At 42.3% G+C, this 13,564-nt stretch overlaps 1 protein-coding gene across 1 annotated transcript; it reads left to right on the forward strand.

Moving 5' to 3' along the window:
• The first annotated feature begins 549 nt into the window (after nt 1-549).
• On the forward strand, nt 550-11,848 carry EIF2S2 (eukaryotic translation initiation factor 2 subunit beta). The gene is made up of 9 exons (XM_075108420.1): nt 550-699; nt 5,193-5,373; nt 6,273-6,376; nt 7,382-7,517; nt 7,842-7,942; nt 8,387-8,535; nt 9,456-9,512; nt 10,568-10,653; nt 11,379-11,848. The coding sequence occupies exons 1-9, from the start codon at nt 685-687 to the stop codon at nt 11,552-11,554; spliced, it is 1,005 nt and encodes a 334-aa protein (XP_074964521.1). The 5' UTR covers nt 550-684; the 3' UTR covers nt 11,555-11,848.
• Nucleotides 11,849-13,564: the final 1,716 nt, after the last annotated feature.

The following is a 13,564-nucleotide window of genomic DNA, read 5'->3' on the forward strand; positions in this document are numbered from 1 at the left end:
CCTCCCGCTCCCCCTCCCCCTCCCCACGCCGCCTCCCGCTCCCCCTCCCCACGCCGCTCCCCCTCCCCACGCCGCCTCCCGCTCCCCCTCCCCACGCCGCCTCCCGCTCCCCCTCCCCCTCCCCACGCCGCCTCCCGCTCCCCCTCCCCACGCCGCTCCCCCTCCCCACGCCGCCTCCCTCTCCCCCTCCCCCTCCCCACGCCGCTCCCCCTCCCCCTCCCCACGCCGCCTCCCTCTCCCTCTCCCTCTCCCTCTCCCCCTCCCCACGCTGCCTCCCCCTCCCCACGCCGCCTCCGCCTCCCCACGCCGCCTCCCCCTCCTCATGCCGGCAGCAACGGGCGCGGCAACCGCTGCAGGCTCCTCCCCAGGCCCTTCCGCAGGGGAAGGAGCCCGGGCGGAGGTGCCTGTTGGAGCCGCCTGGGTCAGCGAGAGGATGGCGAGGAGACCACAAGCTGCGCCCGCCGGGTGCCGGCCCGCGGCCCAGCGGCGCATGCGCAGCTCCGGAAACGACAACTCCCGCCAGGCGCCGCGGCGGGACGCGCATGCGCGGGGGTGGTTGCGCAGGCGCGGGAGGGAGCGCTGATGCAAGAGGCGATCGCGGCGGTCGGGGCTAACGGCTGACCGCGTCCCTCAGGGCCCGCCGCCCCTCTTCACCCCGCTCCGCCCCGCTGCCCGGCCGCAGCCATGTCGGGCGACGAGGTGAGACCCGGCAGCCGCCGCCGCTGCCCTCGGAGGAGCCGAGCTCGGGGCCCGCGCCGCGGCCGAGGCCGCCGCCATGTGGGAGAGCGGGCCTGAGGCCTCCGCCGGGCGGCGAGCGCGGCCTCCGCCCTGAGGCAGCGCCGGCGCCCCGGTCCGCGTGGGGCGGGGGTGCCGGTCCGCGGGGGGCCTCGCTTGCCGCCCTCCCTAAGCAAGGGGCCGGAGCCGTCCCCGGGAGCCTTTCCGGTCTCTGCCCACCAGCTCCCGCCCGGCCCGCGGCTGTGGGGAGGCCTGGAACTCTCCTGGAGCTCCTTGTGTCCGGCCGGCGGCCGCCTCTGGCAGAGAGAGGGCCGGGGAGGAAGGCAGACCTCTCCGCTACCCCTTCTCCGTCATCTTCTCTGCTCTGCTAGCAATATTTAGCTTTTAGTCCGTTTGCTTACCGCTCTCTCTTTCTGGAGCTTAACTATCTTGTCTTTTAACCCCGGGAACTAAATAGCTATATTTTAACAAATGGTAACGACAGGCTTTATGGGGTTTGATTCCAGGGAAGTAGATACATCTGTCTCTGAGAAATACTTCAGGAGTTGTAGACGTTGCATGTTGCCACCTTTAACTAACCTCATTTCAGTTTCTCTCATGGGGGAAGGAAGGCTTTACATGTACGAGGCTGTAGGCACCCTGCGGGATGACTGTATAGCCTGTGGGAAACTGCGCTGGCTGAATCCATGAGGTGGCTGCTGGTTGGTCGTGCATGTTTTTTCTGGTGTTGTTTAAAATACCTGTGTGGTTTGTTTCCTTCTGAGCAAAGTGATCGCTCTAACCTTGGAGACAGGCAAGTCATAATCTGTGCCACGTAATAAAGGAGAACTAGTGTAATTGCTAATTATTTTAATGGTAGCTGAGACTGAATTATTTAGCTACTTTACCATCTAGAATAAATGTACTGCGTTTTTATGCTTAATTGTGTCCCTCGAACTGCAGTTCTAATGTCTAGGTTGTACTCTGGTTCCAGGAATCCTTGCATTAGCTGCTTTCTGTCTCAGGTGGTCAGAGAACCACAGAGTGGTTCATCAGGAGTTTCCCAGTTTGGATTTAGTTTAAGTGTCAGTAAAACTACTTTTTTTTTTGCATAATGCATTTGTTCTGACATTCCGGTGATATCAGGAATATCTAATGGAGTAAAGTTACATCTCTGGATTGTTTTATGTAGTAGACTGGCAGAGAACAAAATGGTAGCAGATGTCACAGTTGAACTGTCACTGTTAGATCTTCTGGCTAGTGTACATGTGACAGTGAGTGACCACACGGGCCTTCCAGAACTTCCGTATATCTGGTTGTTAGGAGCCAAGTAGTTTGTTATTGATGTTACATTGGTGAAACTTTTTAAAGCCAATGATCCTATGAAGTTGAGGAGGGTGAAGACACATGAAGACAAATTAGTACCTTGAATTGGTATAGACATTATAAAACTTTATTTTGTTGTATTGGACTGTAGCTTAAAAATTTCAGAGCCATCTACAAAATGAAACTCCTTGGTAGGAACATCTACTGTCTGAGTGCTGCCCAGAAGTGTGGCACAGCAGAGGCAACACAGGCCCTGTTTGCAAGGGGAAGCAGTCCATTAAAATCTCTTTGCTTTATTACAAAATCTGACTATATATATAATCCTACTCTTTATCTAAAAGTTCTTCCAGCCCTGTAGTTTTACAAAGCCCCAGGAAATAATATTACAGAATGCTGTGTTATGAGCAGCCAGAGGGTTTAGGTGCAGATTGTCTTAATAACTTTGCAGGCCATCATAAACATCAACTCAGTGTAGTGTAAGGATACCTGAAATAACTTTATCAGTGCAGAGTTGCTGTCTGCTTTGTAGATATGCCTGTGTTTATTCAAACTAATGAAATGGGATTAATTTGACCTCTGTCAGGATCCCCAGCATTTGTCACTGTCACAGCAGTTTAGACTAACGTTGGCTTCTGTCATGAGAGTTGCATTTGGACTGTGAAGCTTTGATTTTTTTTTTTGTTCTTTCAGTTGCTCACTTTCCGTAAGTTGGGGTTTTGTCTGTGTAGGCATTTGAAATGTGGAGTAGATATATGGAGCTGGATGTGAGAAAGAACTGGGTGGTTCCAAACCCCCTATGGGAATTTGGCTCTGAGAGCATAAACAGTAAGGAAATTTTTAACCATTTCTACACAGGCAAAGCGCAGGGTTTGGTGTAATTGGGCTCGGGGCTACAGTCCCTTCAGCAGAGGACCTGCAGCCTTGTAGAGTTTTTCAGTGCTTAAATTGTGTCATAATGCTTTGACTAATTAAACCTACTGATCAGAGGAAAGGAGTGAAGAAATTTCTGAAACATGTAGCACAGAAGGCAAAATACAGCCTGGTTACTAGGCTGGTTAGTTTATATCATGATTTGTTAAAGCGTGTGTGACCTAAGACTTGCTTAGTTTTCATGGAAGCTTTTGATGAACAAAAAATTTCAGGCATAGACCTCCTTCTCACATTGTGGGACACTCATTAGTTTCCTGAGAGCAGTTAGCATGTTATGATTAGGTCTTAGGTTTGCGGAAGCTTGGCTTGACCTGACTGGATGGAGTGGAGTTTCAGAGCAGTGCTCTGTTCAAGGCCGGCTGCATAGTTTTAATGCTGAAAAAAACAATCTCCTGGATCTGGAAGTTGTCCTTCTGTGTTAACTTCAGTTTAGCATGCTGCTGCTGAAGACCCATTCTGTCTCTTGTAGACACAAGATATGCTCTATGGTGGTCAGGATTAGGCACGTCTTTTTCTTTGCAAAAGGTAGAGTGATTTGGGGTGAGTAGGATTGTTCCTTCTCAGAAATTACTACACCTGATCTAAGCATAATCTTATGTTAGTTTAATCATCTGAGAAGATATAAAACTTCAGAGTCTTGCAAAGCTTCTTCACAGAAATGAGTCATGATCTTGAAAATGGTGTTCATGTGCTTGTTTCCAAAGCTGTGGACTCTTGCCTCTGCAGGCAGCTCTCCTGCTGTTTCAGCAGACAGTGTAACCCAACCAGTTGTGCTCACTCTTTGATTACTGTGAGTGATATCAATCGCACACATGTGTCTAAGTGCTAGAAGGAAACCCTCTGACACAACTTTTTTGAAAATTGTTCTAGTGCAGCGTGTATGACTAAAGACATGCTTCAGTTTGGAAGCGTCAAGCTTCAGTGTCCCGTAGATGCGGACACTTTTGTGATGCTGTGCAGTTTACTGCCTTTCAGTAGTGTCTTTGTGAAACATATAAGTTCCAGAAAATCAGAGGAATATCACGTTAATATCTTGTGTAGGAGAATAAGAAGCGAGAGGAAAAGATTGCTTTGTGGGGGGAGAGAAACCCTCAAACTTGCTGGGTGTAATGAAACAAGAAGTTGGAGAACTGCTCCTTTGATGAAGTGGGGGGGTTTTCATGATGCTGAATTTTAACTGCCTGAGAACACTCTTCAATTACTAGATAAGAAAAACTGGAGAAAGAGTCTGATAAGGTGTCTAAAATTGTTTAATGTATTAAATATGTACTATGGTGTGACAATATGGCCAGATAATGTAACAAAACTAACCAGTAGCTATGATGTCAAACTTCATGTTAAGTGAAAATTTTAAGAGGCATTCCTGTGTTGGAAAACTCAAGACCTTATGTGTTTATTGTCTGAGGTCCACAGATGAAGACTAGGTTAAAAGTGAGTCTTGGGGTTAGTGCCTTCTTCACTTGCTTCTTCCCTGGCTAAATAACTCATTAACAGCTTTTAATCACTTGGTCTCTGAGCTTCAGTTTCCCACCTGTGTGGGAGAAAAGGACGAGACCGTTGCTGTTTTGTAGTGTGGAGAGCTGATGGTCTTGTTCTATCACCAGTCCCTTCTAGGTTTCTCCCTAGTCCAAAGCATTCTTTTCAAGAGAGTTGTTGGTAAACCTTGCCTTTTAATAGATTTGGAAATTAATGCGTCACAAATGGAAGTAGAGTGTAACTGACATGTAGTCAGGCTCTTTGGTATAAGTGTGCTTTTTTTTTCCTCATGCTGAGTGGTTCAGTAATTGCTTTGTGTATTCTTACTTCAAACTTTGAGTCCATAATGATAATAAAATGGAGAAGTAGCTGGCAGCTAGTCTGTCAGAGATTCCCAGCTTTAATGTATTTTCAGCTCAGCTAATACATAGATGGCAGGAAACTTGGACTATCATAGGAAAAATAACAGAAGCTCTAAACTGTCAAGCAGTCTTCTCTTGTAGTTAGTCACATTAGTTATGGCTTGGGACAAGATCTGTGATGTTTTAAAGAAGCCTGTGTAATCACTGTTTTGAGTCAGCTAACTTGTATTACATTGTTACAGATCTAGAGAAGTCCATAGTTGAGGTTGAAGCCACGGAACAGTTTGGGGAACTGAAGGAATGTTGACAGAAAGCTATAAAGGTGTTTTAAATATTAAATGGTAGGTGATTATTATGCTGCTAAGGAACTCTTGACTTTTACAGATGATTTTTGATCCCACTATGAGCAAGAAGAAGAAGAAAAAGAAGAAGCCCTTTATGCTGGATGAGGAGGGAGGGGATACACAAGCGGAAGAGACTCAGCAGTCGGAAACAAAAGAAGTTGAACCAGAGCCAACAGAAGACAAAGATGTTGAAGCAGATGAAGAAGACAGCAGGAAGAAAGGTAAAGTGAATCCAAGTAGCTAAACTCTCAAAGGTAGTCATGTATTTTGAGAATTTGGCATCACAGTGTATAATGCTGGGGCCCTAGTTTGTTGAGAGGCTTGTGAGTGATACTCTGCTGCCTATCTGGAGGCCATATTTCTCTTCTTGAAATAACGTTCACAGACGTCCAGCAAGCTACCAGTGGCTTATGTAAATTCCACTTTCCTGACTGTCTTTTGTGTGAGACAATGAAAAGAGAATCCCTAAAATAGTTTTAGCATGAAGTTTTAAATCTTCCACGTGCAGTTGTGTTAATTCCACAATTATGGCTGGTTTTCATTTGAACAATTAAGCAATAGTGTGAATAACAGAAATATGGTTAAAAGGGTTTCTAGTTTTTGGACAATTGTGAATGTGATAACTAGAGCGTTCGTTGGAATCTTTGGGAAGTAAACTTGCAATTGTGTATTTAACCTTGCTTTTTAAATTGAGGCCAATGTAATTTCGAATGACCTGATTCAGGGAATACTGTTAACTTAAATCCAGTTTGTTGATAAAATTGGCTCCTGCAGTAGACCAAAGAAATGATACCTTCCTCCTACCGTTTTCTTTTCACTTCTTTCAAGCATCTCTATTATAATGGCAAAAGTGGCTAGTTTCTCTTGTACAGCAGAAAGAAAGATTAAGTGCTTAAAAAATAAGAAAATGCAGTTAGAAGGTCCACAAACTGTAAAATTGTGCTGAGGTATTTGGGGTAGAGGGGAATGACCTGTTTAAAACCTGAAGGATATCTGTAGGGGCTACAGATCATTGCTTCTGTCTTACTGTAATGTTTTGAAGATTTGAATGTAAATTAGAAACCTTAGTGTCGAAACTGTTTCTACAGTAATGCTTCTTTTGGCAATTCATTGTTTTTAGATGCAACAGATGACTTGGATGATTTAAACTTCTTCAATCAAAAGAAAAAGAAGAAAAAAACAAAAAAGATATTTGATATAGATGAAGCAGAAGAAGGTGTAAAGGTTTGTTTACATAACTAGGCCATCTTGTCTACGGCTGGAAACTTTCTTGCTCTGATTTTCTTGGGATTGGCAGTGCAGGGGTTGTTTTGAGTCTGTCATTGTGTCTTAGTGCAGTTAATAATGAAGCTTCAGTTTCACTGTGTCTTTGATATATAGTAGGTTCTGCTGAACTTGTTGATCCTGCAGGGCTTTGTCCAGAAGTGAAAAAATTCAACTGATCTGCACAATGAGCAAGCAATTCTGCAATCTGTAGTAAGGGTTGACTAGCATCAAGGTTGATTGTCTTTTGGAGTGAGAGAAGTAAATGGATGTCAGAAGCCATGCACAGAATAGTCCTCTAAAGGCCAGCCCTTCCAATAAAGGGTATATATCTGCTAAGAAATCTGTTTCCACTCCGGTGTTTTTTAGAAATGATTGGCTGCTGTTCAGTGTTCTGGAAGCTGTACGAGAGACTTTTACTCTTGAGTTTTATTCCAAGTCATGTTTTTGTATCATTTGTCAGTGTAATGGGCAAGAGGACAGAGAAATGTGACGTTATGTGTAAATCTCCTCTTTGAATTCTGCCTTTCAGAGAGGAGAATCTCCCTCTGATCTGCCCTAGACAGGTGAAGTGCTTGCTCTGGGTTCTCTGGTGTGCAGAATTGTGATAACAAATTGGACTGGCTGCAGTTAGCACATCTTTGCCTACCTTATTGTCTGGCACGTAGAGTATTTTGTTCCCTTATGCCCTAAAATGGCTGATGTCTTTAGGTAAGTATAGCGTGACCTTGTTCTTGATCAGCCAGTAGTTAGACCAGAAGCTAAAATTCTAGCCCTACTTCATGGTAGCAGTGAAGTGCTCTCTTCAATGTACTTTAGTTCCATCTTTGTCTGTTACGTTTCAGGACTGTGGTGGATATTAGCAGTATTCATTTAGTATCGTGTGCTACTAGTATTATTTCTAATGCTGTGCAATGGAGACTTGTGTTTAATACTGTAAACTATAGTCTTATTATTTCTTTGCAGGACTTGAAGATTGAAGGAGATGTGCCAGAGGCAGTAGAACCTGAAGATGACCTTGATATCATGCTGGGCAATAAAAAGAAGAAAAAGAAGAATGTGAAGTTTCCAGATGAAGATGAGATAATGGAGAAGGATGAAGGTAAAAATATAACCTAGCTCAATGAGATGTTGAAAGTGAAATGTATTCCATGTTGTAGGTGAGTAAGTTCTGTTCAAGTGCCTTTTTTTTTTGTTTCAAAATTAATTTTATCTTTACCACTATATTATTTATCAGGAAAATATTCTATAAAAGCACAGTATAAATTTGCTGTAAGTGCTGGTGTCCCTTCTAGGCAGACAAACAGAGAAGACTTTTGTCCCATCTTAGTGGAATCTTCTCTGATGCACCTTTTTAGAAAAGGTGTAAGTGTGAGGTTAAAGAATGTTTCTTTTCCTAATGAATCCCAAACAACTTCCTTTACAGCGTTTGAGGATGAAGATAGCAAAAAAGATGATGGCATTTCTTTTAGCCTTCAGTCAGGACCTGCGTGGGCAGGCTCAGAAAGGGACTACACATATGATGAGGTAACGTTCAAAAGACTTTTTAAAGTATTTTTCATGTTGCATTCATGCATTAGCAGAACATGGCCTTATGCTCTTATGTTCTATTTCTGACTTAAAGGACTTGTAGTCAGAAGCTCATGAACAGAAAAATAACAAAGCACATATTTTATTGCAGTTAATTTTCATATAGGGCAAGATTAGTGATAGTTAAAACATCTCTGCAAATAGGCTGAGGTTCTTGTAGATTATGAAGTAAACCCTTGGGGGAAATGGCTTTTATATATTTGTGTTCATCAGAACATTTTTTAAGGTGTGTGTTCAAAAGTATGTGGGGAAAATGCTCATGGGCAAAGACAGACTAATATTCATCATGAATGCTGTTTCAACTTTTTTTAGAAGTGATGTACTTCATTTGAGAAATGCAAGATATTTATTCATGTTGATGTGAATCCTTGTTTCTTGCAGTTGCTCAATAGAGTATTTAACATCATGCGGGAAAAAAACCCAGATATGGTAGCTGGAGAAAAACGAAAATTTGTCATGAAGCCTCCGCAGGTTGTAAGAGTAGGGACCAAGAAAACATCTTTTGTCAACTTTACAGATATCTGCAAATTGTAAGTTTCCTTTTTAGATTTCCCAGGAATGGCAGATGAATGTACTCTTTTGTGCTGTTGGCTGTTGTGTTGAACACATCTTCTGGCAAAAAAACTATGGCAAACCAAAGCAAACTGAAAGCTATTTCAATCATACCGCTCGCTTCCTCTACATTTCTCTGAGAAGATATTTATTAAGATGATTTGAGATAATTTCTTATTTTATATTTAAATTATGAAAATGGTAGGTTTGCTACATGGGCCTCATGGACTGAAACTAAACGTGTTGCTTTTGTGAGTTCAGTGGTTTTTATCAAGTCTGTAGTTGGGTCACAAGCAATATTTATTTGCCAGTCTTGGGCAGGGGGATGCGGAAGGTTTTTTCCCTAATTTGAGCTGACTACAAATACTATTCTCTGGGTAAAGGAGTTCAGTACATTTTTTTTTTTCAACTGTTTTCTGCAGTGCTTTCTGTGTCTTAATTATTTCTTGTGAAGGCAGTTCTATTCTTTGTGGGCACTTCTGGGAATCCATATGTGATGTGTTTCCAAAGCATGCCGGAAGACAGTCCTGATTAAATCATACTGAGGATCTGGATAGTGTACTGAAGTGAATTTTTAGTGGTAGCTAGTAACACTTTTTTTCAGGGAATGGCAGGGGGACGGGAGAATAAGAATGGAAAATCTCCAGTAGAAAACTTTAATTTTCAATATTTACTGTAATTGTGAGTTTGGTTTGGGGGAGATGATGAGGTGTTTTGTGGACTGTTCAACTTTCTTGTGTCCTCAGTCATTGTCTGCCTATGTTCTTTGGTGCAGGCCTTCTGGCCACTGCCCCCTTTTAAATTTGGTAGTTTAAGATTGTTTTAGCCTGCCAGTCCTGTATAAATATCAAATTTCTCTGAAGGGGGAAGGTTAAACATATCCTTACTTTATTTTTAGATTGCATCGTCAGCCAAAACATCTCCTGGCATTTTTGTTGGCAGAATTGGGTACCAGGTAAGGCTGCTGGGCTATGTATGTGCTTATGCATGTAGGAAGCCATGGCAACGTGGTTGACGTCTGATGACAAATAAAATTCTGGGGTTTGGGTCTGCATATATGTGCTTGAATATCAGGCTTTTCTTCCCTGCACGTAGATGCTGTGCTGGGTGATTGAAGACGTACCGTCATAGGGAAGAGGTACAGAGGCAAACTATATAAGTCCCAGGGAACAGTCTGGATAAGGGTTTGAATTCCCTACTTGGGATTTTTCTCAAAGATGCTCTGATAGCAGAGCTGTTTGTCGCAGTCGGTGAGGGTGGCTCTGGCTCATATTGACCTCAGGCAGAGGACAGGTAGCTAGAGAATGCCTGACTGCCTGCTGGCAAGTCTTGTGGGCCTGTAGCTAGTTATTCTAACGCTGCAGTTAAATCCACCTGTCTTAGCATAAAGCCAGTGTTGATTTTATATGACTTATTGAAGATCTCATGCTGTAGTGGTGTAGTTTCTGGTTGTCTGTTCGTTTCTCTGTTGTAGACTACAATGTTGTTATACGTAGGCATAGAGGGTTGAGGAGTCTAACTGCAACACGTATATAACAAATGCCCATTGGATTGGGCTCTGGAGTCTCTCCAGCTTTTGGAATCTCTTCAGCTTGAGACAAACAAAAACTTAAACCATAGTGTGAAAAAACATTCAACTTATTACACCAGAATGGCTAGAAGAGGATCTTATTAGACATATTACACGTTACTAGGGAATTGTCTTGGTCACTTATCTGTGAGATAAGCAGGTGTTAATACTCAGTTCTGTAAAGTTCTTCTGGTTAGATAGCTTAACTGTGAGGCTGATCTCTGCTGGAGTTTGCTTTTACTCCAGGGGCGTTATGCTTGGGCAAAACTTCCTGTAGGTTTTTAAGTGCCTTCAGAATTTTGCATTTTTTCCCACAAAGTAATTCTGGCTTGCTCTTGCTGTTAAAAATGCATCATTATCTTGCTTCATGTTCCTGACTCGTTTTAATGCTTGACGTCTTCTGCAAATCAAATACTTACTTAATTTTTCTTTTAAATTAGTGGCTCAATAGATGGTAACAACCAACTTGTAATCAAAGGAAGATTCCAGCAAAAACAGATAGAAAATGTCTTGAGAAGATATATCAGTAAGTATAACTCCCTTTTCCACTATAGATTTCCCTCAGACCCCTTTTGATGACCAGTGGCCCATGTATGGCCCTTGTGTGTGGATGCAGTGGGGATTCTGTGCTCAGAAGCTACAATTTTGCTGCAGCTTTATGGTGGAATAATGCAAGTACAGGTGGTTCTGCCATGGTTATAATAAGCACATAGGTCGTACTCTGTTCTGACACTAAAGCGTACCAAGGAAGACAGTAGAAACACTTGAGAATGGGTTGTTTTCAGCTGACTGGTTTCTTGGCTTTGAAAAATAACAGTAATTGTTGATTTTAAAGTCTGTTGTACACAGTAATTAACAAATACTCTGTGTGTCACTGCTGGGTGGAGGACTCACAGGTTATATGTAATAGAAAACACTGCTTTAGTGCTGTGTCTGTACAAGAGTTGCTGACACTTGCTGTTTCAGCAGAGGAAGTTCTGGAATGCCAGGAGGAAGTCTTAACAGGCTGTTATTATTTTTAAAACACCAGTGTCAGTGCATAATGTACCATATGAAACCTAGTCTTTATTAATCTGGGAATGGGGGAATTTTTAGGTTGCATCAACCTCTGTGGTTTTCATAGTAAGGCACTTCTGAGTAGATGCATCTGAACAGCCTTTCAAGACAACTTAAACTAAAGGCTGGAGAAGTGGAGACTTGTCCGCTGATAATGCATTATCTTTTAACTGCAACTTAATTCCTTTTCTGCAGAGGAGTATGTCACCTGTCATACATGTCGGTCACCAGACACAATCCTACAGAAGGATACCAGATTATATTTCTTGCAGTGTGAGACCTGCCACTCTCGCTGCTCCGTCGCCAGCATCAAAACTGGTTTCCAGGCTGTCACAGGCAAGAGAGCACAGCTCCGTGCCAAAGCTAACTAGTTTGCTAATCAACACTGGATTTTGCAAAGTGTTCTGGGGAGATATGACTGGACAGGTTTACAATCTGGATGGATTTACCATTGTATTAAAACAAGATTGTAAAAACTACAAGAAATTTGGCTTTTGATTGGTCTGTGAAATCCTTGCAAGATGCAGATCCTCAAGCTGTTCACTTACATTTGCTCATTGAATATATTTTACCAACTGTAAGGAACATGATGGGAAAGGAGGTGCTTTTTAATCCGTTCAGACTTCTGTAAAACACAAGATAAATTAAAGATACTATAAGAGTGAGTGTCTTCGATTTGGATTTTTCCTTCAGTTTCCTCTTCTAAACAGCTCATGGCAATGATTGGTGTGGTGTTCTGCAGATCATGTCACTGAACTATGTCCAAGACCCAGAATAAAGTCTAAGATAAAGGTTATTTTGCTTTTACATTACAAGCTTATTTTTAGTTAGGCTATCATTAAACAGAAACCAGTCACAAAAAGTCACAGGGATGATATACCAGCATGAGAACTGCTCGTGCTTTTATAGCCACACGAATATGGGGATGTATTTTGCACAGAAGGTGACATCAGGACATGTTGATACTGCTTAATTAGGCAGAATGTAGCTCTGAGATAGTTCAGACACCATATTGATGCTGAATCTTAACATAGAACTGATAAACTGTACTGTAAGCTTTCATAGTGTCATAGTACTAAATTTTGCAATTTCTAATAGAGAAGTGTTTATATTAAGTCCTGCACTCTTCACCACTTTAAAAAGAATCTAAATGCCGCAAAAAAAAAGGATATAGCCATCATTATATGATGTCTGCAGCACACTGTCTTATATGAATCTTGAGGTTTACAGAAGATACTGCCAAGTAGTTTGAGTTCCAAACTAACACATTATGTTCTTGATCATAACGTGCACTTCTCGCTAGCTGTCAGGATCGGTAATCTCTAGGGGACACACATAATGCTGTCTGAACTAGTTTTTCTAGTGCTGTAGGAATTGTTACAGCTGCCAAGTACAAAGATGCAAACGGGGAGTGAAGTCCCTCCGGAGTACCATAAGGGGGGGGCAGTGTTCATTTAATTGCCGAAATGGCACAGAGTCAGGATAAGGTGTAGTAGCTCAGGACCCCGGGCACCCGGCCCTGCAGGCAGGCAGAGTAGCCTCCTCCCCAGAGAAAATGGTCATTCTGAATGCAATTCATCAAATACCAGAAACTGAAGGGTTTCTACCAAGTTTTAATCTTTGTATGTATGTTAATACAGAACACGGTCTTGCTGGAAGTCACTTCCGTTTTGAAAACTTGACAGCACTGTAAGGCAAAAATCAAGGTTTTGTGGTTGGTTTCTTAAAAGCATTTTGAATTTCGAGTGAGCTATGTTGGATGTATCTTGAAGTGAATAAAGCCAGGATCGGTGCCTCTTGTAACATCATTGTTGTATTGTTTTTTTCTCTAGCAAATGGGCATTCTCCCGTTGGAAGTAAAACTTTTTGGAGAAGTGCTAGTTGGCTTTTTGTTTCTGACTTGCTCTTGCAACACACTGAAATAGCTGAAGAACAATAATACTTTCTATTTTTAAATGCTTGCTTTTTCCTGGGTCACATACATTTAACATACTTAAAATACAGTATGGCCTCGCACTGGTGCTGTATTTTAGTGCATTAAATTTGAAGTTTGACTTCAGTATATTTGGATCAAAAAGATCAGGTTAATAAAGGAATAAATGATTGTTCAAACCCATCATTTGTGAGCTCTCCTGACTCACAGGAGATCTTTATAGGTGTATTTTATAGATGTATTTTGAGTCTGTGCGTGAAACCCTGAGAGTGCTGCTTTTGATGACTAATATTTGAGTGAAACATCTTGAGCTGTAGACTAATTTACCTGTGGAATAACCTCACTGATGTGTGAAAAGCCTTCTGTGTCTAGGAGCAGGTATTAGTTGATTTTTTTTTTTTTTTGAGAAACAAACACCTTCCAGTGTACATTTTAAAACAAGTATAGC

The sequence above is a fragment of the Phalacrocorax aristotelis genome, chromosome 13 (assembly GCF_949628215.1).
Source record: "Phalacrocorax aristotelis chromosome 13, bGulAri2.1, whole genome shotgun sequence".
Taxonomy (NCBI): domain Eukaryota; kingdom Metazoa; phylum Chordata; class Aves; order Suliformes; family Phalacrocoracidae; genus Phalacrocorax; species Phalacrocorax aristotelis.

Bases quoted from the DNA above. Each gene is read 5' to 3' on its own strand.
- EIF2S2 (XM_075108420.1), top strand. The intron at 7,518-7,841 runs GTAAAAATATAA...CTTCCTTTACAG, and splicing joins GATAATGGAGAAGGATGAAG to CGTTTGAGGATGAAGATAGC. The intron at 9,513-10,567 runs GTAAGGCTGCTG...CTTTTAAATTAG, and splicing joins TTGGCAGAATTGGGTACCAG to TGGCTCAATAGATGGTAACA.